The sequence below is a fragment of the Oncorhynchus gorbuscha genome, linkage group LG19 (assembly GCF_021184085.1).
Source record: "Oncorhynchus gorbuscha isolate QuinsamMale2020 ecotype Even-year linkage group LG19, OgorEven_v1.0, whole genome shotgun sequence".
Lineage (NCBI taxonomy): Eukaryota > Metazoa > Chordata > Actinopteri > Salmoniformes > Salmonidae > Oncorhynchus > Oncorhynchus gorbuscha.
This window is the reverse complement of record NC_060191.1, coordinates 6,362,942-6,384,892: the sequence shown is the minus strand read 5'-3', so window position 1 is coordinate 6,384,892 and position 21,951 is coordinate 6,362,942. Positions and strand designations below refer to the sequence as shown.

Below are 21,951 nucleotides of genomic sequence, written 5' to 3'. Positions count from 1 at the left end.
GATTGACAGTTCTTTTGTGTTTCTTCCATTTACAAATAATCGCACCAACTGTTGTCACCTTCTCACCAAGCTGCTTGGCGATGGTCTTGTAGCCCATTCCAGCCTTGTGTAGGTCTACAATCTTGTCCCTGACATCCTTGGAGAGCTCTTTGGTCTTGGCCATGGTGGAGAGTTTGGAATCTGATTGATTGCTTCTGTGGACAGGTGTCTTTTATACAAGTAACAAACTGGGATTAGGAGCACTTCCTTTAAGAGTGTGCTCCTAATCTCAGCTCGTTACCTGTATAAAAGACACCAGGGAGCCAGAAATCTTTCTGATTGAGAGGGGGTCAAACACTTATTTGCCTCATTAAAATGCAAATCAATTTATAATTTTTTTGACATGCATTTGTCTGGATTTGTTTGTTGTTATTCTGTCTCTCACTGTTCAAATAAACATACCATTAAAATTATAGACTGATCATTTCTTTGTCAGTGGGCAAACGTTACAAAATCAGCAGGGGATCAAATACTTTTTTCCCTCACTGTATGTAGTCTGATGAATCAGACAGAATTCACAAATATGGGTGAGCCATGCCAGTGTTCTAGCTGGCTCAGTGTTCAGGGAGAGACACGTCCTTGCTGTTGAGTCTCTGTAGCAGTTCAAGGTCAGAGACGTAAAAGCTAGGTTAGGATACACCAGGCAGAGAGACAGATAAGCTAGGTTAGGATACACCAGGCAGAGAGACAGATAGGCTAGGTTAGGATACACCAGGCAGAGAGACAGATAGGCTAGGTTAGGATACACCAGGCAGAGAGACAGACAGGTTCCCGTACTGCCCTCCCAAACCCTGCCCTCCCACCAGGCAGATGTTTAGGTTCCCGTACTGCCCTCCCAAACCCACTGAACTCAGTACACATCAACCCAAATCCTATTCCCATTTGAACCCAAGTGAAGGACAATATGCGAAGTTTATTACTTATTTATTACATATTTGTTGGAATGTTTATCCTTATAAATGCTAATACTATAAAGGTTTTTACTTGTAATTGGTCATTAATTAACTAATGATTGACGTCTGAGTTAAGTCAGCTAAAAATAAATGTCATACATTACTTGGGCATTGGTAAAAGCTAATTACAAATTATCATTAATAACTTACAGTAATAAATACTTTAGGTAGTTTAAATGACAATGACTGAAGGCACACACACACATACACACACTGACACACAGTAAACATAAATCCTCTTTAACACGTACTCTCATGATGCCTGCATTATCATCCCCAACCCTATTCCCAACACACACTATACACACACCCGACACTAAGCTGCTATTTCATATGGAAGCTCCTCTCCATAACAGAGCATATCTCTAGTCCTGCACTTTAAAAGTCCAATTCAACCTCAAATGGATAAAAACAAGTTATACTCCCTACATTACAGTATCTATGCACAAGGGGCTTGTCTAACCCTGTAACCCTGTTCTCTAACTGTTCCACTATCTACGGATTCGCTGACGATCACTTATTTTACTTCTCTTCCGTCGGAAACTCAACCATTGGAACTTTCTCCGTCGTCGGGGAGACGGGCAGGGTGACCATACCCTCTGGGGGAGGAGATTGGGCTCCTGCAGTGCCGGCGAATCCTTTGGCAATGTCATCAAAGGTCCGCCCCTTGGTCTCCGGGACTTTGAAGTAGGTGAAGACGAAGAAGAATATGAGGAAGATCATGAAGATGATGAAGACGTAAGGACCACACAGCTCCTGTAAAGGAGGAGGTTAGAGAGTAACACAATCTAAGCTGTGAAGTTTGTCTGATGTGTTGGTCTTATAACGGTGCCAATCCAATTCATTCAGCTTTGAGGCCTGCAGATTTATCTTGATACATATACATAGGTGTCTGTAGTACGAGGGGTAGGATGAGGAAGAAGAACCAACCTCCAGTTTGGGGAAGCCCAGCCCGACCAGGAAGTTGGCGGTCCAGTTGGAGCAGCCGGCGACGGCCATAGCTGCAGGCCGAGGCCCCTGGGAGAACAACTCAGCAACTATGAACCATGGGATAGGACCTGGACCCATCTCAAAACTGGCCACAAAGGCAAACACCGCCACGATGGCCAGGTAGCTCAGAGACGGGTTGGTCTTCTACTCAGAGAGGAGGGAGGGAATGGAGGGATCAAACATGTTAAGCAGTGGAATAAAATCCAGTCAAGGATTTTTATGGTGTGACAAGAATAGTTATTGTCGGGTTCTTGACATTTGAAATGATGGACAGCCGAGATTGAAACTCACCACCAATGAGAGGGAGATGGTCATGAGCAGAGCACTGACAGCCATTCCAGCCAATCCGATGAGGTGTAGGGTCCTTCGTCCCGCCCTCTCCACCAGGAAGAGCTGTGAATCAAACAAGGAAGTGCTTAGAATGTGTCCAAGGGTATCATATTTCATATAGTCTGGTCTAAGGTAGTGCACTATCAAACTGTACTATTTCTGTATTATTATACTTGACCAGATATGTGTTAAAATACTTACAGACACCACTGTGAATAGAGTGTTGACCACCCCAGCTCCTATAGTGGCGTAGATGGGCTGGGTCACCCCGGCAGTGTCAAATATACCTGTCGAATAGTAGAATACCTGAGGAGGAAGTAGGAGAGAGGGAGAGGAAGTTGATTACATTCATAACCAATATGAGGATATGTATCTAGTTAACTCTAGCTGTTGTCGACCCATGTTTACTCCTACAGACAGAGAGGGCTGTTGTTTCAGTGTGTTCTATGGCCATCTGGGTTTGATTGATGCTGTATTTAGAATTGTTTTATGTAACTTTTATTTAGGAAGGGAGTCATGCTGAGACCACAGTCTCTTTAGCAGATGAGCCCTGCATGAACACCAATAAACAACAGTTTTACTATACATATCTATATACACATCAATAAACATCCATTATATATAGTGTATCTATATACACATCAATAAACAACAGTTTTACTATACATATCTATATACACATCAATAAACATCCATTATATATAGTGTATCTATATACACATCAATAAACAACCATTACACTATATATATCTATATACACATCAATAAACATCCATTATATATAGTGTATCTATATACACATCAATAAACAACCATTACACTATATATATCTATATACACATCAATAAACAACCATTACACTATATATATCTATATACACATCAATAAACAACCACTACACTATATATATCTATATACACATCAATAAACAACCATTACACTATATTTATCTATATACACATCAATAAACAACCATTACACTATATATATATATACACATCAATAAACAACAGTTTTACTATACATATCTATATACACATCAATAAACAACCATTACACTATATATATCTATATACACATCAATAAACAACCATTACACTATATATATCTATATACACATCAATAAACAACCATTACTCTATATATATCTATATACACATCAATAAACAACAGTTTTACTATATATATCTATATACACATCAATAAACAACCATTACACTATATATATCTATATACACATCAATAAACAACAGTTTTACTATACATATATATATACACATCAATAAACAACCATTACACTATATATATCTATATACACATCAATAAACAACCATTACACTATATATATCTATATACACATCAATAAACAACCATTACACTATATATATCTATATACACATCAATAAACAACCATTACACTATATATATCTATATACACATCAATAAACAACCATTACACTATATATATCTATATGAACATTAATAAACAACCATTACACTATATATATATATATCTATATACACATCAATAAACAACAGTTTCACTATACATATCTATATACACACCAATAAACAACAGTTTCACTATACATATCTATATACACATCAATAAACAACAGTTTATATATACAGTTTCACTATACATATCTATATACACACCAATAAACAACAGTTTCACTATACATATCTATATACACATCAATAAACAACCATTACATTATATATATCTATATACACATCAATAAACAGCCATTACACTATATATATCTATATTACACATCAATAAACAACCATTACACTATATATATCTATATACACATCAATAAACAACCATTACACTATATATATCTATATACACATCAATAAACAGCCATTACACTATATATATTTATATTACACATCAATAAACAACCATCACACGATATATATCTATATACACATCAATAAACAACCATTACAATATATATATATCTATATACACATCAAACACAAAACACGAAAAGCAAAACACAATCATATGAAACAAACACATTGTTCAGTAAAAGTGCCCTCTAACATCCATCTGAATTAGGCCCAGTCTAAATCATCTGATCATCTCGCTAGCCAATCATGTTATTATGCTACATCCATTCCACTTAATCAAACGATTCCTTCCTCAGCCTCTGGGCTGAAGAGGAGGTGGTGCCTTGACAGTCTCTGTATGTTGGCATCTCTTCACTGAATCATTTAGTTTCAGTATTCTAACGTTGAACTGTGACTTCTGTAGAACTGTGTGAGTTGCAGCATTACACGTCCTACTACATATGTCTATACGCAATAACTTGATCTGGAAAGGCTCATTGTGAACTTATTATTTTGAAATCTGTGGTTATGCTTCTCTTTCCTCCTTTCCTTCATTACTAATTTATAAAAGGGTTGGATGGGTTTCCACCATATTGCTTCCAACTGTACTGTTAGATCAGGGGTCATGGATTAAGAGAAGGAAAAACTCTCTGTCCAACTTAAATCAAATCAAAGTTTATTTGTCACGTGCGCTGAATACAACAGGTGTAGGAAGCCCTTACAGTGAAATGCTTACTTACAGGCTCTAACCAATAGTGCAAAAAAGGTATTAGGTGAACAATAGGCAGTAAAAGAAATAAAACAACAGTAAAAAGACAGGCTATATACAGTAGCGAGGCTATAAAAGTAGCGAGGCTACATACAGACAATGGTTAGCCAGGCTGATTGAGGTAGTATGTACATGAATGTATAGTTAAAGTGACTTTGCATATATGATAAACAGAAAGTAGCAGCAGTGTAAAAGAGGGGGTTGGGGGGCACACCATGCAAATAGTCTGGGTAGCCATTTGATTACCTGTTCAGGAGTCTTATGGCTTGGGGGTAAAACTGTTGAGAAGCCTTTTTGTCCTAGACTTGGCACTCCGGTACCGCTTGCCATGCGGTAGTAGAGAGAACAGTCTATGACTGGGGTGGCTGGGGTCGTTGACAATTTTAGGGCCTTCCTCTGACATCGCCTGGTGTAGAGGTCCTGGTTGGCAGGCAGCTCAGCCCCAGTGATGTACTGGGCCTTACGCCCTACCCTCTGTAGTGCCTTGCGGTCAGAGGCCAAGCAATTGCCGTACCAGGCAGTGATGCAACTAGTGCTCTCGATGTTGCAGCTGTAGAACCTTTTGAGGATCTCAGGACCCATGCCAAATCTTTTTAGTTTCTTGAGGGGGAATAGGCTTTGCCGTGCCCTCTTCACGACTCTCTTGGTGTGTTTGGACCATTCTAGTTTGTTGTTGATGTGGACACCAAGAAATTTGAAGCTCTCAAACTGCTCCACTACAGCCCCATCGATGAGAATGGGGGTGTGCTCGGTCCTCCTTTTCCTGTAGTCCACAATCACTCTTGGTTACGTTGAGGGAGAGGTTGTTATTCTGGCACCACATGGCCAGGTCTCTGACTTCCTCCCTATAGGCTGTCTCGTCATTGTCGGTGAACACTGTTGTGTCGTCTGCAAACTTAATGACGATGTTGGAGTCATGCCTGGCCATACAGTCGTGGGTGAACAGGGAGTACGCACCCCTGGGGAGCTCTAGTGTTGAGGATCAGCGTGGCGGATGTGTTGCTACCTACTCTGACCCCCTGGGGATGGCCCGTCAGGAAGTCCAGGATCCAGTTGCAGAGGATGGTGTTTAGTCCCAGGATCTTTAGCTTAGTGATGAGCTTTGAGGGTACTATGGTGTTGAACGCTGAGCGGTAGTCAATGAATAGCATTCTCACATAAGTGTTCCTTTTGTCCAGGTGGGAAAGGGCAGTGTGGAGTGCAATAGAGATTGCATCATCTGTGGATCTGTTTGGGCGGTATGCAAATTGGAGTGGGTCTAGGGTTTTTGGGATAATGGTGTTGATGTGAGCCATTACCAATCTTTCAAAGCACTTCATGGCTACGGATGTGAGTTCTACATGTCTGTAGTCATTTAAGCAGGTTGCCTTTGTGTTCTTGGGCACAGGGACTATGGTGGTATGCTTGAAACATGTTGGTATTACAGACTCAATCAGGGACATGTTTAAATTGTCAGTGAAGACACCTGCCAGTTGGTCAGCACAGACACCTGCCAGTTGGTCAGCACATGCCCGGAGCACACGCCCTGGTAATCCGTCTGGCCCCGCAGCCTTGTGTATGTTGACCTGTTTAAAAGGTCTTACTCACATCGGCTACGGAAAGCGTGATCACACAGTCTTCCGGAACAGCTGATGCTCTCATGCATGCCTCAGTGTTGCTTGCCTCAAAGCGAGCATAGAAGTGATTTAGCTCGTATGGTAGACTTGTGTCACTGGGCAGCAGCTGTGTTTCCCTTTGTAGTCTGTAATAGTCTGCAAGCCCTGCCACATAAGTCGAGCGTCGGAGCCGGTGTAGTATGATTCAATCTTAGCCCTGTATTGACGCTTTGCCTGTTTGATGGTTCGTCACAGGGCATAGCAGGATTTCTTGTAAACTTCCGCGTTAGAATCCCACACCTTTGTAAGTTGGAGCTCTACCCTTTAACTCAGTGCGAATGTTGCCTGTAATCCATGGCTTCTGGTTGGGGTATGTACGTACAGTCACTGTGGGGACGACGTCCTCGATGCACTTATTGATAAAGCCAGTGACTGATGTGGTGTACACCTCAATGCCTTCGGAAGAATCCCGGAACATGTTCCAGTCTGTTCCATCTGCTTCATCTGACCACTTTTTTATAGACCGAGTCACTGGTGCTTCCTGGTTTAATTTTAACTTGTAAGCAGGAATCAGGAGGATAGAGTTGTGGTCGGATTTACCAAATGGAGGGCGAGGGAGAGCTTTGTACGCATCTCTGTGTGTGGAGTACAGGTGATCTCCATTTCCCCCCCCTCTGGTTGCACATTTAACATGTTGATGGAAATTCGGTAGAACTGATTTAAGTTTTGCTGCATTAAAGTCTCCGACCACTAGGAGCGGTGAGTGGTTTCCTGTTTGCTTATTTCCTTATACAGCTGACTGAGTGTGGTCTTCGTGCCAGCATCTGTCTGTGGTGGTAAATAAACAGCCACGAAAAGTAGAGCTGAAAACTCTCTAGGCAAGTAGTGTGGCCTGCAATTTATCACAATAAATCTAGAGACTTCCTTAGATTTCGTGCACCAGCTGTTGTTTACAAATATGCACAGACCACCCCCCCCCCCCCTCGTCTTACCGGAGTGTGCTGTTCTATCTTGCCGGTGCAGCGTTTATCTCGCTAGCTGAATATCCATGTCGTCATTCAGTCACGATTCCGTGAAACATAGGATATTACAGTTTTTGATATCCTGTTGGTAGGATATTCGTGATCGTACCTCGTCTAGTTTATTGTCCAATGATTGCATGTTGGCGAGTAGTATTGACGGTAACGGCAGCTTTCCCACTCGCCTTTTCTGGGTCCTGACCAGGCATCCGGCTTTTTGTCCTCTGTACCTGTGTCGCTTCCTCTTGCAAATAACCGGGATGTCGGCCCTGTCGGGTATTTGGAGAATGTCTGTGCGACTTGCTTGTTGACGAAAAAGTCTTTGTTTAATCCGAGGTGAGTGATCGCTGTCCTGATATCAAGAAGCTCTTCTTCTAATCCGAGGTGAGTGATCGCTGTCCTGATATCCAGAAGCTCTTCTTCTAATCCGAGGTGAGTGATCGCTGTCCTGATATCCAGAAGCTCTTCTTCTAATTCGAGGTGAGTGATCGCTGTCCTGATATCCAGAAGCTCTTCTTCTAATCCGAGGTGAGTGATCGCTGTCCTGATATCCAGAAGCTCTTCTTCTAATCCGAGGTGAGTGATCGCTGTCCTGATATCCAGAAGCTCTTCTTCTAATCCGAGGTGAGTGATCGCTATCCTGATATGCAGAAGCTCTTCTTCTAATCTGAGGTGAGTGATCGCTGTCCTGATATCCAGAAGCTCTTCTTCTAATAAGAGGTGAGTGATCGCTGTCCTGATATCCAGAAGCTCTTCTTCTAATCCGAGGTGAGTGATCGCTGTCCTGATATCCAGAAGCTCTTCTTCTAATCCAAGGTGAGTGATCGCTATCCTGATATCCAGAAGCTCTTCTTCTAATCCGAGGTGAGTGATCGCTGTCCTGATATCCAGAAGCTCTTCTTCTAATAAGAGGTGAGTGATCGCTGTCCTGATATCCAGAAGCTCTTCTTCTAATCCGAGGTGAGTGATCGCTGTCCTGATATCCAGAAGCTCTTCTTCTAATCCAAGGTGAGTGATCGCTGTCCTGATATCAAGGAGCTCTTTTTTTGCCGTAAGATACGGTCGCAGAAACATTGTGTACAAAATAAGTTACAAATAACGAGAAAAAACCCACATAATAGCACAATTGGTTGGGCGCCCGTAAAACTGCTGCCATTTCTTCCGGCGCAATTTTCTCTTAAAGGCTTTTCCCTGATGTTTACCTTAGTTAAATGATGTAGTATGGAAGAACTCCCTAATTATGTTGCATTGTGGGATATTGTTGTCTACTCACCGCGTTGATGCCAGAGAGCTGCTGGGAGAGCTGCAGGATGATGGCGATGATGATTGGCTGACGGTAGGCTGGCGAACGGAAGAGTTCTGGAATAGTGACCTTCTTCTCCATGGCCATTTTCATCCCTTCTTCCTTCATCTCCTGGATGTCATCACTTACATCGTCACAGCCACGCAGACGCACCAGAGCTGGAGGGAGGGCGAGATATTTTTTAAATACTAGGTACTTTCTGATACTAATGAATCCCAAATAAATAACAGAGTAATTGTCATGTAAATACTTTTACACCACATAGTTTCTAAGAAAACAGTCAAATAATAAAGTTCCCTAAATGAGTGCTATGCAATATGATCAATAACATCTCCTAGGTTTAATATGATCAGTAGCATCTCCTATGTGCAATATGATCAGTAACATCTCCTATGTGTAATATGATCAATAACATCTCCTAGGTTTAATATGATCAGTAGCATCTCCTATGTGTAATATGATCAGTAACATCTCCTATGTGTAATATGATCAGTAACATCTCCTAGGTTTAATATGATCAGTAGCATCTCCTATGTGTAATATGATCAGTAACATCTCCTATGTGTAATATGATCAGTAACATCTCCTAGGTTTAATATGATCAGTAGCATCTCCTATGTGCAATATGATCAGTAACATCTCCTATGTGTAATATGATCAGTAACATCTCCTATGTGTAATATGATCAATAACATCTCCTATGTGTAATATGATCAGTAACATCTCCTATGTGTAATATGATCAGTAACATCTCCTATGTGTAATATGATCAGTAACATCTCCTAGGTTTAATATGATCAGTAGCATCTCCTATGTGCAATATGATCAGTAACATCTCCTATGTGTAATATGATCAGTAACATCTCCTATCTGTAATATGATCAGTAACATCTCCTATGTGTAATATGATCAGTAACATCTCCTATGTGTAATATGATCAGTAACATGTCTCCTCTCCCTGACCTTTGCGAGCCTCCTCCTCCTGGTTGAGGCTGATGAGGAGGTAGCGGGGGCTCTCTGGGCAGAAGGGCAACATGATGCTCTGCACCACAGCAGGGATGGCCGTCAGGGACAGCAGGAGGGGCCACAGGGAGTCTGACCCCAGCAGAAACTCCAGACCAAAGACCTACAGAGCAGAGAGAGGGACAACAGGATGGCCAGGGTTAAAGCTTAAGGTAGTAGAAAAGTAATGCTTAAACTAAAACAGATTTAACTGACTTGATTGTACAGAAAAAGGAGATCGGTCAATTACATTCAGTGAAATGAACAGCATTTATATCAATTGACCTCAATAACATTAAGTTCAATTAATTACAATAAACTCAGTAGAGTTTGAACCAAAATAACCTAAATGAAAGTGAACCAGTGCCTGGTCCTCTCTGTGGTACCTGTGCCACCAGGATGCCAATGACCACTCCTAGCTGGTGGAGGGTGCCGAAGGCCCCCCTGAGGTGCGTGGGGGCCAGCTCTCCCACGTACATGGGCGTCAGTCCCGTACACAGGCCACAGAACACGCCAATGACCAGCCTGCCAATGATGACCATCTCAAAGGACTTACACAGGCTGGACAGACCCATCAGGGTTCCACCCAGAAGGGCCAGCACATTGGCCAGGAGCATGGACTTCCGCCTGGGGGAGAGAGAGAGAGAGAGAGAGAGAGAGAGAGAGAGAGAGAGAGAGAGAGAGAGAGAGAGAGAGAGAGAGAGAGAGAGAGAGAGAGAGAGAGAGAGAGAGAGAGAGAGAGAGAGAGAGAGAGAGAGAGAGAGAGAGAGAGAGAGAGAGAGAGAGAGAGAGAGAGAGAGAGAGAGAGAGAGAGAGAGAGAGAGAGAGAAAGAGAGAGAGAGAGAGAGAGAGAGAGAGAGAGAGAGAGAGAGAGAGAGAGAGAGAGAGAGAGAGAGAGTAGGATAGGAAAAAGGGAAAGAAAAGAAGGACAGTGGGAGGAAAAATGTGTGGTGATTAGAAAGATGGGGGAAGCCATGTAGTCCAGTGCCCTGCCAGAGACCATGAATGGCCTGCTAAATAAACAGTGATGAAGTGAGGTGAGATGAGGCCAGGTTAGGAAGTAAGACCTCAATTAAAATTACAGCCTCAATTAACATTACAGCACAGAATCGACTAAGGGCCCGTGGCTCATCTTTGAGAGAAAATATTTACATGCCCCATACCTCTTATTGTGGTGCTGGGAATAAAATAAAATAAAACACTACAAAGTCATTACAGATACAAAACCACTTCCACACACACATTTACTGTACATCTGCATTTCTTTGTATCATTAGTCCTTAACTCACCTCCCAAACCTGTCCACCATGACCCCCACAGACAAGGACCCAACCATGCCCCCCACACTGAAGATAGCCACAGCGAAGCTCCAAACCATGGTGTTAGTCCCAGAGGAGAAGGGGTCTCCATAACGATCCATAGACACATTCTGGAAGAACCGTCGCAGTTTCTGAGAGTGGAGATGACAGACCTTAGAACCTTCAGAGGTTAAAGGGTGGGAATATCACTGAGGATTTAGGCAAGTGGTCTAAAATCCTAGTCCTGGAGATGTACAAAGGGTGCAGGCATTTGTTTCAGCCCTGACTGTTATAGTCAATACACATGAGTACTGCCACTGACTGCCCACAAGGGGGAGACAAAGTTGAAAACAACAGCACATCCATGTGTGTTTGTGTGTGTGTGTGTGTGCGCGCACGCACACACCAACACACACACACAGACACACACACACCTGCTCAGGGGCATTGATGACTCCAGTGTTGTATCCGAACTGCAGGGAGCCGATGACGGCTGTAGTGATGCAGTAGAGGAGGTAACAGGTCACTCCCTTCTTCTTCTGGGGATGGAGGAGAGATAGAGGGAGGAAGAGACAGGGGTAGTGAAAACGGGGAGAGAGAGGGAGTGATGCAGGGAGAGGGGTGTTAAAATAATAGAAAGAGAGAGAGAAACAGATAACAAGAAAGTGACAGAGAAAAGGATATAGAGAGAAAGAGAGAAACAGGAAATTAGATATCCACAGGTCTCATGCATATGGATGGAGACGTAGTGTACAATAATTCTGTCATTGTCATCATAGCCAGTGTCTTGGCCCACAAAGCTCTTGTTGTTCCCAGTGACAGCAGAAAATACACAATGAAACAGTCTGTTTGCGATTGTTCTCCCTCTCTTTTGCTTTCTCTCTGATCATTCACAAGCTGTCACTGTCTACACTGCCACGCTAGGTTAGGTGTTACAAAACAGTGGAAATGGAACCATGTTTCGCAATCCTGATCGACCCGGAGTCTTGAGGATGAACTGTGAGAAGAATAGAGACTCTATGCTACTATGGATTTATGCTACTTTATTCTACTTTATTCTACTTTATTCTACTTTATTCTACTGTTGAGGCCTATTGTATTGGGTTCGGCTGTTATACCAGTCCAATATGCATTAATATGCTAACACTAACTACTACTTAAACAAATACCAAGTGAAATCATCTGGCATGAAGATTTTTTATATTTAGCTGTGGCATTTCGGTGAATGATTCAGTTGAGTTCAGTCAGTTGTCCTTCCAGACATTAAGCGTCTCCAATCCAAAATTGCATCTAGAATCGGCTTCCTATTTCGCAACAAAGCATCCTTCACTCATGCTGCCAAACAAACCCTTGTAAAACTGACTATCCTACCGATCCTTGACTTCGGCGATGTCATTTACAAAATAGCCTCCAACACTCTACTCAGCAAACTGGATGTAGTCTATCACAGTGCCATTTGTTTTGTCACCAAAGCCCCATTTACTACCCACCACTGTGACCTGTATGCTCTAGTTGGCTGGCCCTCACTACATATTCGTCGCCAAACCCACTGGCTCCAGGTCATCTATAGGTTTTTGCTAGGTAAAGCCCCACCTTATCTCAGCTCACTGGTCACCATAGCAACACCCACCCATAGCATGTGTTCCAGCAGGTATCCTTCCAGTTCTCTGCTCCCAATGACTGGAACGAACTGCAAAAATAACTTCTATCTCCCTCTCTAACTTTAAGCATCAGCTGTCAAAGCAGTTTACCAATCACTGTACCTGTACATAGCCAATCTGTAAAAAGCACACCCAACTACCTCATCCCCATATTGTTATCTATCCTCTTGCTCTTTTGCACACCAGTATCTCTACTTGTACATCATCATCTGCACATCTATCACTCCAGTGTTAATGCTAAATTGTAATTATTTCGACTCTATGGCCTATTTATTGCCTTTACCTCCCTACTCTTCTACATTTGTACACACTGTACATCGATTTTTGCATTGTGTTATTGACTGTATGTTTTGGCCAGGTCGCAGTTGTAAATGAGAACTTGTTCTCAACTGGCCTACCTGGTTAAATAAAGGTGAAATATTTGTATTTATTTTTTCAATTTAAAGCTGGGCAACATAGCAGCACCAAGCTGATTGGTTATAATGAACGTCTGCTATGCAAAGCCCTGGGCCAGACCAGGGAAAAAAACCCTGTTTGATGCGGTCTCTTTTAAAGGAACAAAAACCTACTCATCTGAAATACCACATCTCTTGACAGAGAATGTAGGCTATAGGAAATTAACATGACAGTATATCAGTTATTATTACACAAAGGTAGGCTACTCTTTATAACACACACTATTACACATAGATAGATGGGTCAAAGACGAGACATTTAAATTGAACATAAAAAGATAAATATGTATAATATTTAATATGTATATTAAATCACTCAACTCTTACCCTTCTTTTGACCCATAAATATTTGTGTAGCAAACTATTCAATTAAGGGAGTTGTGTCAAATTGTCCTTCAGTGTAACTTTCCGGGTTAAAATTCTAATGATAACAGTGTTTTTAAAATGTAGAAATTCATCCTAAAAATACAAATTAACACGCATGGGATAATTGTGTTTGTTTGCAACAATGTATAGAATAATGGGCAACAAATCTAAAAAAAAAAGGTAAAAAGCCATTTTAAAGCATATCACATGATGGTAATCATGTGACAGTGTGTGACATCACAAAGAAGACCTATTGAATAACCTCTATCAATGTGATGAGGTGAGTAAATCTCTCTGAAATATTTGATGATTTCACCTTTTCACCCTCTAGTAACCTTTGTACCAAAAACACATGTCCTTCAGTACAACACAGGAAACAAACTTTTAATGTTACTATTTTATAAAAAGCTATATTAAATATGAAAAGTAAGGATAATCTTTATAGGTCAAGGTCAATACTTTATATACCGTTTAAGTCGGAAGTTTACATACACCTTAGCCAAATACATTGAAACTCAGTTTTTGACAATTCCTGACATTTATCCTAGTAAAAAAATCCCTGTCTTAGGTCAGTTAGGAGCACCACTTTATTTTAAGAATGTGAAATGTGAGAATAATAGTAGAGAGAATGATTTATTTCAGCTTTATTTCTTTCATCACATTCCCAATGGGGTTAGAAGTTTACATACACTCAATTAGTATTTGGTAGCATTGCCTTTAAATTGTTTAACTTGGGTTAAACGTTCTGGGTAGCCTTCCACAAGCTTTCCACAAGAAGTTGGGTGAATTTTGGCCCATTCCTCCTGACAGAGCTGGTGTAAATGAGTCAAGTTTGTAGGATTCCTTGTTCGCACACGCTTTTTTCAGTTCTGCCCACACATTTTCTATAGGATTCAGGTCAAGGCATTGTGATGGCAATTCCACTACCTTTGTTGTCCTTAAGCCATTTTGCCACAACTTTGGAAGTATGCTTGGGGTCATTGTCCATTTGGAAGACCCATTTGCGACTGATGTCTTGAGATGTTGCTTCAATATATCCACATAATTTTCTATCCACATAATTTCCCTTCCTCATGATGCCATCTACTTTGTGAAGTGCACCAGCCCCTTCTGCAGCAAAGCACCCCATAACATGATGCTGCCACCCCCGTGCTTCACAGTTGGGATAGTGTTCTTCGGCTTGCAAGCGTCCCCCTTTTTCCTCCAAACATAACGATGGTCATTATTGGCCAAACAGTTCTATTTTTGTTTCATCAGACCAGAGGACATTTCTCCAAAAAGTACAATCTTTGCCATCATGTGCAATTGCAAACCGTAGTCTGGCTTATTTATTGTGGTTTTGGAGCAGTGGCTTCTTCCTTGCTGAGCAACCTTTCAGCAACCTTTCAGGTGATGTCGACTCCTTTTACTGTGGATATAGATACTTTTGTACCTGTTTCCTCCAACATCGTCACAAGGTCCTTTGCTGTTGTTCTGGGATTGATTTGCGCTTTTCGCACCAAAGTACTTCATCTCTAGGAGACAGAACGCGTCTCCTTCCGGAGCTGTATGATCCCATGGTGTTTATACTTGTGTACTATTGTTTGTACAGATTACTTATGTCAATTAGCTTATCAGAAGCTTCTAAAGCCAGGACATCATTTTCTGGAATTTTCCAAGCTGTTTAAAGGCACAGTCAACTTAGTGTATGCAAACTTCTGACCCACTGGAATTATGAAACAGTGAATTATAAGTGAAATAACCTGTCTGTAAACAATTGTTGGAAAAAATGACTTGTGTCATGCACAAAGTAGATGTTCTAACCGACTTACCAAAACTATAGTTTGTTAACAAGAAATTTGTGGAGTGGTTGAAAAATGTGTTTTAATGACTCCATCCTAAGTGCATGTAAACTTCTGACTTCAACTGTAGGTGGCCAAAGAACTGCCTGTTAAATATGTTTATGTATGAAATCCATCCTTCAGTATCACACTTGTCCTTCAACAAAACAAAAGTTTCATGTTATACCACAATGTCACTCGTTATTCTGAATGACAGTAGCTTTGTTACCACATGTTTTTTTTACAACATTGAATCATTAAATTGAATTCATATTTAATTCATATTTACTTGTTGTATTAATACTGAATATGATCATTTTAAACTATTTTACGGCATTTTAAGGTTTTTCGAGGCACATTATCTTTATACTGTAGATGCCGTTGTGTAATAAGGAGAGGGCTGCACGACACAGACAACAGATTAACGCAGATCCAGTTGCTAGGGAGAAAATACGAGCCAGAAGAAAAGCCAGGTATTTTTTTCATGGTTTCATGCTTCTGTCAGCAACAGAATGGGGTATAAAGCTGGGTGGATAATACTTAACATTAAGTTGCATTATTACACTGTAGTTAATGTTTTATTGCACTGCAGTTAAGGTAATACTGATGGATTATATTGGTTAATATAATATTACACACACACACAATTATGGATTAAAAATGGATTATGAATTATATTAGTTAATAGCTGCTTCATGTTTGGGGCACTTTATGAAAAATCAAGACTGTACAAGTTTGAATTGAAGTAGTTTGATGGGCATTCTATGTAGCTATTTTGTGTAGGCATCTTGAAATTGCATTTGTGTACCTGCATTGAATTGAAATTGACCAGTTACAATGTAACCATGCATAAATACAATATTAACTCTCATGTAATAATCGTGTAACAATGCCACTTAATGCAACATAAAGTGTTGCCGCAGGCTCAAATTATAGTTAAGTGATTATTATTAACATTAGCAAGGAAATAGAAACAAAACATGTTTGAGAGAGAAAGGGAGAGGGAGTTAATTTAACTTTTAAACTTTGATTAAGTGTTATCATTGTATAGCCTACTATTAATAGACTACTAATAACATTTAATGGATGTGAATCCTATTCTGTTCCAGTGTATTCAGGGTAACAAAATATTGTCATACCGTATAATACCAGTATTTCATATTAAAATACAATAACTTTGTTTGTAATTGCTGTTTCATTTTTTTTCTACTTTGAAAACCTTATACGTCTTTGAACCAGATACTAATATATTAATTTCCTACATAAACACTTTCACGCCCTGACCATAGAGAGCCCTTGGTTCTCTATGGTGATAAGGTCAGAGCGGGACTAGGGGGGTATTCTAGTTTTCATATTTCTAGGTTGGTATGCTTGATATGGTTCCCAATTAGAGGCAGCTGGTTATCGTTGTCTCTAATTGGGGATCATATTTAGGTAGCCTTTTTTCCACCTGTGTTTTGTGAGATATTGTTTTGAGTTAGTGCATGTTGCACCTCTGTAGTCATGGTTTGTTGTTGTTGTTGTTGTTGTTGTTGTTGTTGTTGTTGTTGTTGTTGTTGTGTTTGTTTGTTTATTTGTTTGTTTGTTTGTTTCGTTCATTCATTCTTTATTGTTTTGTTGTGTGGTTCACTTACTTTAAATTTAAAAAGCTGTGGAACCCAGATCACGCTGCACGTTGGTCCGTGTATGCTTCCAAAGAACGTGACAAACACAGCATAAGGCATTGATGTCAAATATCCAGCGGCTCCACATAACAGACTTTCATTATAACCAATCAATGGGTGTAGTTTAGTCCAGTGATTCTCAACTGATTGGTCCTGACCCGAATTTGGGTCACGGGAGATTGGGTTGTGGGTGTCTGAGTGGGTTGCGGGTGTTTTTTTTTTAAATGAAGAAATTCTCCAATCTGAACTTAAACAACTTCAACCAGATAGAAAGGCTGTAGAAATTATCATGAATTTACATTTGTAAATAATTTAATCTCCTAACCTAACTTTTCTTCAATCACACTATTATCAATATACAGATTAGCAGTGTCACGTTCTGTCCATCGTTCGTATGTGTTTTCCTTGTTTTAGTGTTGGTCAGGACGTGAGCTAATCACACTATTATCAATATACAGATTAGCAGTGTCACGTTCTGTCCATCGTTCGTATGTGTTTTCCTTGTTTTAGTGTTGGTCAGGACGTGAGCTGGGTGGGCATTCTATGTTGTGTGTCTGGTTTGTCTATTTCTATGTTTGGCCTGATATGGTTCTCAATCAGAGGCAGGTGTTAGTCATTGTCTCTGATTGGGAACCATATTTAGGTAGCCTGTTTTGTGTTTGGTTTTGTGGGTGATTGTTCCTGTCTCTGTGTTTTGCACCAGATAGGGCTGGTTTGGGTTTGCACATTTCTTGTTTTTGTTAGTTTGTTCATGTGAAGTGATTTATTAAAACATGAATCAAAATAACCACGCTGCGCTTTGGTCTGACTCTACTTCACCTAAGAAGAACCGTTACAGAATCACCCACCAACCAAGGACCAAGCGGCATGGTAAACAGAGGCAGCAGCAACAGCAGCAGCAGGAGAAGCGACAGGTGCAGCAGGAGCAACAGCAGCAGCAGTGGGAGAGGCTGGACTATTTGGATAAATGGACTTGGGAGGAGATCCTTGATGGAAAACGACCCTGGGCAGAGCCAGGGGAATATTGCCGCCCCAAAGCCGAGCTGGAGGCAGCGAAAGCAGAGAGGCGGCATTATGAGGAGCTAGCACGGCAGAGCGGTTGGAAGCCCGAGAGGTACCCCCAAAAATTTATTGGGGGGTGGCACAGGGAGAGTGTGGCAGAGTCAGGAGTCCGACCTGAGCCAACTCCCCCTGTTTACCGTAAGGAACCATGGATGGAATTGGAGCTGTCGGCGAAGCTGAGTCTGAGAGTGTGGAGGATGTATTGGACAGAGTAGAAAGAAAGCTGTTGGTTTGGCATAGTATGCACGGCATTCGCCCTGAGGAGTGTGTTAGCTGTCTGATGTCACCCGTGTCAGTTCCTCGTACTCAGCCTGAAACGTGTGTTGGAGTTCCGGGGGATTTGATGCCGGCTATACACACCAGGTCTCCAGTACACCTTCACAACCCGGTGTGTCCTGTTCCTTGCACTCACCCGGAGGTGCGTGGGCCAGTACCACCAGTGCCAGCACCACGCATCAGGCCTACAGTGCGTCCCGCCTGTCCAGCGCTGCCGGAGCCTTCCTCCTCTCCAGCGCAGCCAGAGTCTCCCGCCTGTCCGGCGCTGTCAGAGCTACCGCCCCTCATGCCAGAGGCGCCAGAGCCCCTCGTTCCAGAGGCACCAGTGCTCCTCAGTCCAGTGCTGCCAGAGCCTTTTTCTCCAGTCTGCCCAGCGCCGTCTGAGCTACCCGTCTGCCCAGCGTCGTCTGAGCTACCAGTCTGCCCAGCGCCGCCAGTGCCGCCAGTCTGCCCAGCGCCGCCAGTGCCGCCAGTCTGCCCAGCGCCGCCAGTGCTGCCAGTCTGCCCAGCGCCGTCTGAGCTACCCGTCTGCCCTGCGCCATCTGAGCTACCCGTCTGCCCTGCGCCATCTGAGCTACCAGTCTGCCCTGCGCCATCTGAGCTACCAGTCTGCCCAGCGCCATCTGAGCTACCCGTCTGAGCTACCAGTCTGCCCAGCGCCGCCAGTGCCGCCAGTCTGCCCAGCGCCGCCAGTGCCGCCAGTCTGCCCAGCGCCGCCAGTGCCGCCAGTCTGCCCAGCGCCGCCAGTGCCGCCAGTCAGCCAGTATCCGCCAGAGCCGCCAGTCTGCCAGGATCAGTTAGATCCGCCAGTCAGCCAGGATCCGCCAGTCTGCCAGGATCCGCCAGTCAGCCAGGATCTGCCAGAGCTGCCAGTCGGCCAGGATCTGCCAGTCGGCCAGGATCTGCCAGTCAGCCAGGATCCGCCAGTGTGCCAGGATCAGTTAGATCCGCCATTCAGCCAGGATCCGCCAGTGTGCCAGGATCCGCCAGTGTGCCAGGATCCGCCAGTCAGCCAGGATCCGCCAGTCAGCCAGGATCCGCCAGTCAGCCAGGATCCGCCAGTCGGCCAGGATCCGCCAGTCGGCCAGGATCCGCCAGTCGGCCAGGATCCGCCAGGATCCGCCAGTCGGCCAGGATCCGCCAGTCGGCCAGGATCCGCCAGTCGGCCAGGATCCGCCAGGATCCGCCAGGATCCGCCAGAACCGCCAGTCAGCCAGGATCCGCCAGTCAGCCAGGATCTGCCAGATCCGCTAGTCAGCCAGGATCCGCCAGAACTGCCAGTCGGCCAGGATCCGCCAGTCAGCCAGGATCCGCCAGTCAGCCAGGATCTGCCAGATCCGCTAGTTAGCCAGGATCTGCCAGTCAGCCAGGATCTGCCGGAGCCACCAGCCAGCCAGGATCTGGTAGATCCATCAACCTGCCTGAGCTTCCTCTCACTCCCGAGCTTCCTCTCACTCCCGAGCTTCCCCTCAGTCCCGAGCTTCCCCTCAGTCCCGAGCTTCCCCTCAGTCCCGAGCTTCCCCTCAGTCCCGAGCTTCCCCTCAGTCCCGAGCTTCCCCTCAGTCCCGAGCTACCTCAGTTCAGTGGGGCCCGTTGTTAGGTTTCCTAAGCCAAGGTTAGCGGAGAGGGTCGCCACTCAAGGGACGCTAAGGAGGTGGATTAAGACAATTATGGAGTGGGGTCCACGTCCAGCGCCAGAGCCGCCACCGCGGACAGATGCCCACCCAGACCCTCCCCTATAGGTTTAGGTTGTGCGTTCGGAGTCCGCACCTTGGGGGGGGGCGGGGTTCTGTCACGTTCTGTCCATCGTTCGTATGTGTTTTCCTTGTTTTAGTGTTGGTCAGGACGTGAGCTGGGTGGGCATTCTATGTTGTGTGTCTGGTTTGTCTATTTCTATGTTTGGCCTGATATGGTTCTCAATCAGAGGCAGGTGTTAGTCATTGTCTCTGATTGGGAACCATATTTAGGTAGCCTGTTTTGTGTTGGGTTTTGTGGGTGATTGTTCCTATCTCTGTGTTTTGCACCAGATAGGACTGTTTTGGGTTTTCACATTTCTTGTTTATGTTAGTTTGTTCATGTGAAGTGATTTATTAAAACATGAATCAAAATAACCACGCTGCGCTTTGGTCTGACTCTACTTCACCTAAGAAGAACCGTTACAAGCAGCACTATTTTGGTTGATTTTATGGTCTCAAGCCATTGAGTTTATTCACGTTCTTCATCAAGAATTTGTGTAAAATGTAATTAATGACAATGAAAGAGGTGGGAATATTGTTCTCTTGTCATATAATTGCTACATTTACCTTTAATATAGCATTAAAAAAAAGTTCTAGATTATATATTGGCGATTCTTTTTTGCGATGAAAATATTGGGTCGCAACTGAGACAACCTGGTTCAATCAGTTGAGAACCCCTGGTTTAGTCTGTATGTCTGCTACAGGAGACACAGTGAGCTTCCTCTCGGGAGAGCAGTATTATGTCATATGGTCTCGGTCCACCGCGTCACCAGATATAATATCTACATGTTTCACCAAAATGACATAACACGGCATGGCAGTATCAATAACATTATCACACACAGGCTCAGTGAACCTGCACAGGACATTGATAGATTGATGTGAGGGAACAGTGGGCATGCAGGTAACTGACAAAATAAAGGAAACACTTGAGTAACTGAGGCTTCTGGGCTTGGCGGCTTTGTTATTGTGTGAAGGTGCATTTTCCTGGCATGGTTTAGGTCCACTCAATCCAATAGAGGGCAAGGTAAACACCAATAAATACCCAGCCTTTCTGAGTGATCACCTTCAATTTACGGTGAATCATTTCTAACCTGATGGGAATGGTCTCTTCCAGGATGACAGTATCACCATCCAATTGAACACTTACGGGAGGTTCTGGAGAGGTGCCTGAGTTTTCCTCCACCATCAGCAAAACAACAAATGATGGAATTTTTCTTGGAAGTATGGTGTCACCTCCAGACGCTTGTAGAATCTATACCAAGGTTTATTGAAACTGTTCTGGCTTGAGGTGACCCAATGCCTTGTTAAGACACATTATGTTGGTGTTTCCTTTATTTTGGCAGTTCCCTTTATATCACAGTGTGAAAGCAGTGTCACCAAGACAGAGTGCTTTGTGTTGTATTGTCCTGGACTGAACAGTCTGTTCTTGTACTGATATATGTAACTCTGGTTCTTTGACTGGCCAGACTGTTTCTGTCAGGCACTAGAATTGTCATAGTGTAACACAATGGGTACAAATAAAACTATTTGTTTTGAAGATTGAAAACAGTCTTGTAATCAACTCAATTCAAATCAAATTGTATTTGTCACATGTGCCAAATACAACCTTACAGTGAAATGCTTACTTACAAGCCCTTAATCAACAATAAAGTGTTAAGTATTTACTAAAATAAACCGAAGTAAAAAATGTTGAAATAAAACAATAAATACACATTTAAATTAAAAAATAAGAAAATTAAAATTAAAGAGAAACAATTAAATAACAGTA

The 21,951-nt window shown here is 42.8% G+C and overlaps 1 protein-coding gene across 2 annotated transcripts in view; it reads right to left on the bottom strand.

Moving 5' to 3' along the window:
- Positions 1-946: 946 nt before the first annotated feature.
- Positions 947-21,951, bottom strand: part of LOC124006212 (solute carrier family 2, facilitated glucose transporter member 3-like) — a 39,860-nt gene continuing 18,855 nt past the window's right edge. Inside the window, exons 3-11 of one of the 2 annotated variants that reach the window (XM_046316059.1) lie at positions 11,575-11,679; positions 11,132-11,292; positions 10,229-10,469; positions 9,804-9,966; positions 8,811-8,998; positions 2,514-2,618; positions 2,274-2,375; positions 1,923-2,126; positions 947-1,748 (exon numbers count right to left, since the gene is read on the bottom strand). In XM_046316059.1, coding sequence (XP_046172015.1) covers positions 1,515-1,748; positions 1,923-2,126; positions 2,274-2,375; positions 2,514-2,618; positions 8,811-8,998; positions 9,804-9,966; positions 10,229-10,469; positions 11,132-11,292; positions 11,575-11,679 — 1,503 coding nt within the window. In that variant the 3' untranslated portion in view covers positions 947-1,514. The remainder of the gene's footprint in view (positions 1,749-1,922; positions 2,127-2,273; positions 2,376-2,513; positions 2,619-8,810; positions 8,999-9,803; positions 9,967-10,228; positions 10,470-11,131; positions 11,293-11,574; positions 11,680-21,951) is intronic. The other variant, XM_046316060.1, reaches the window with a different exon arrangement.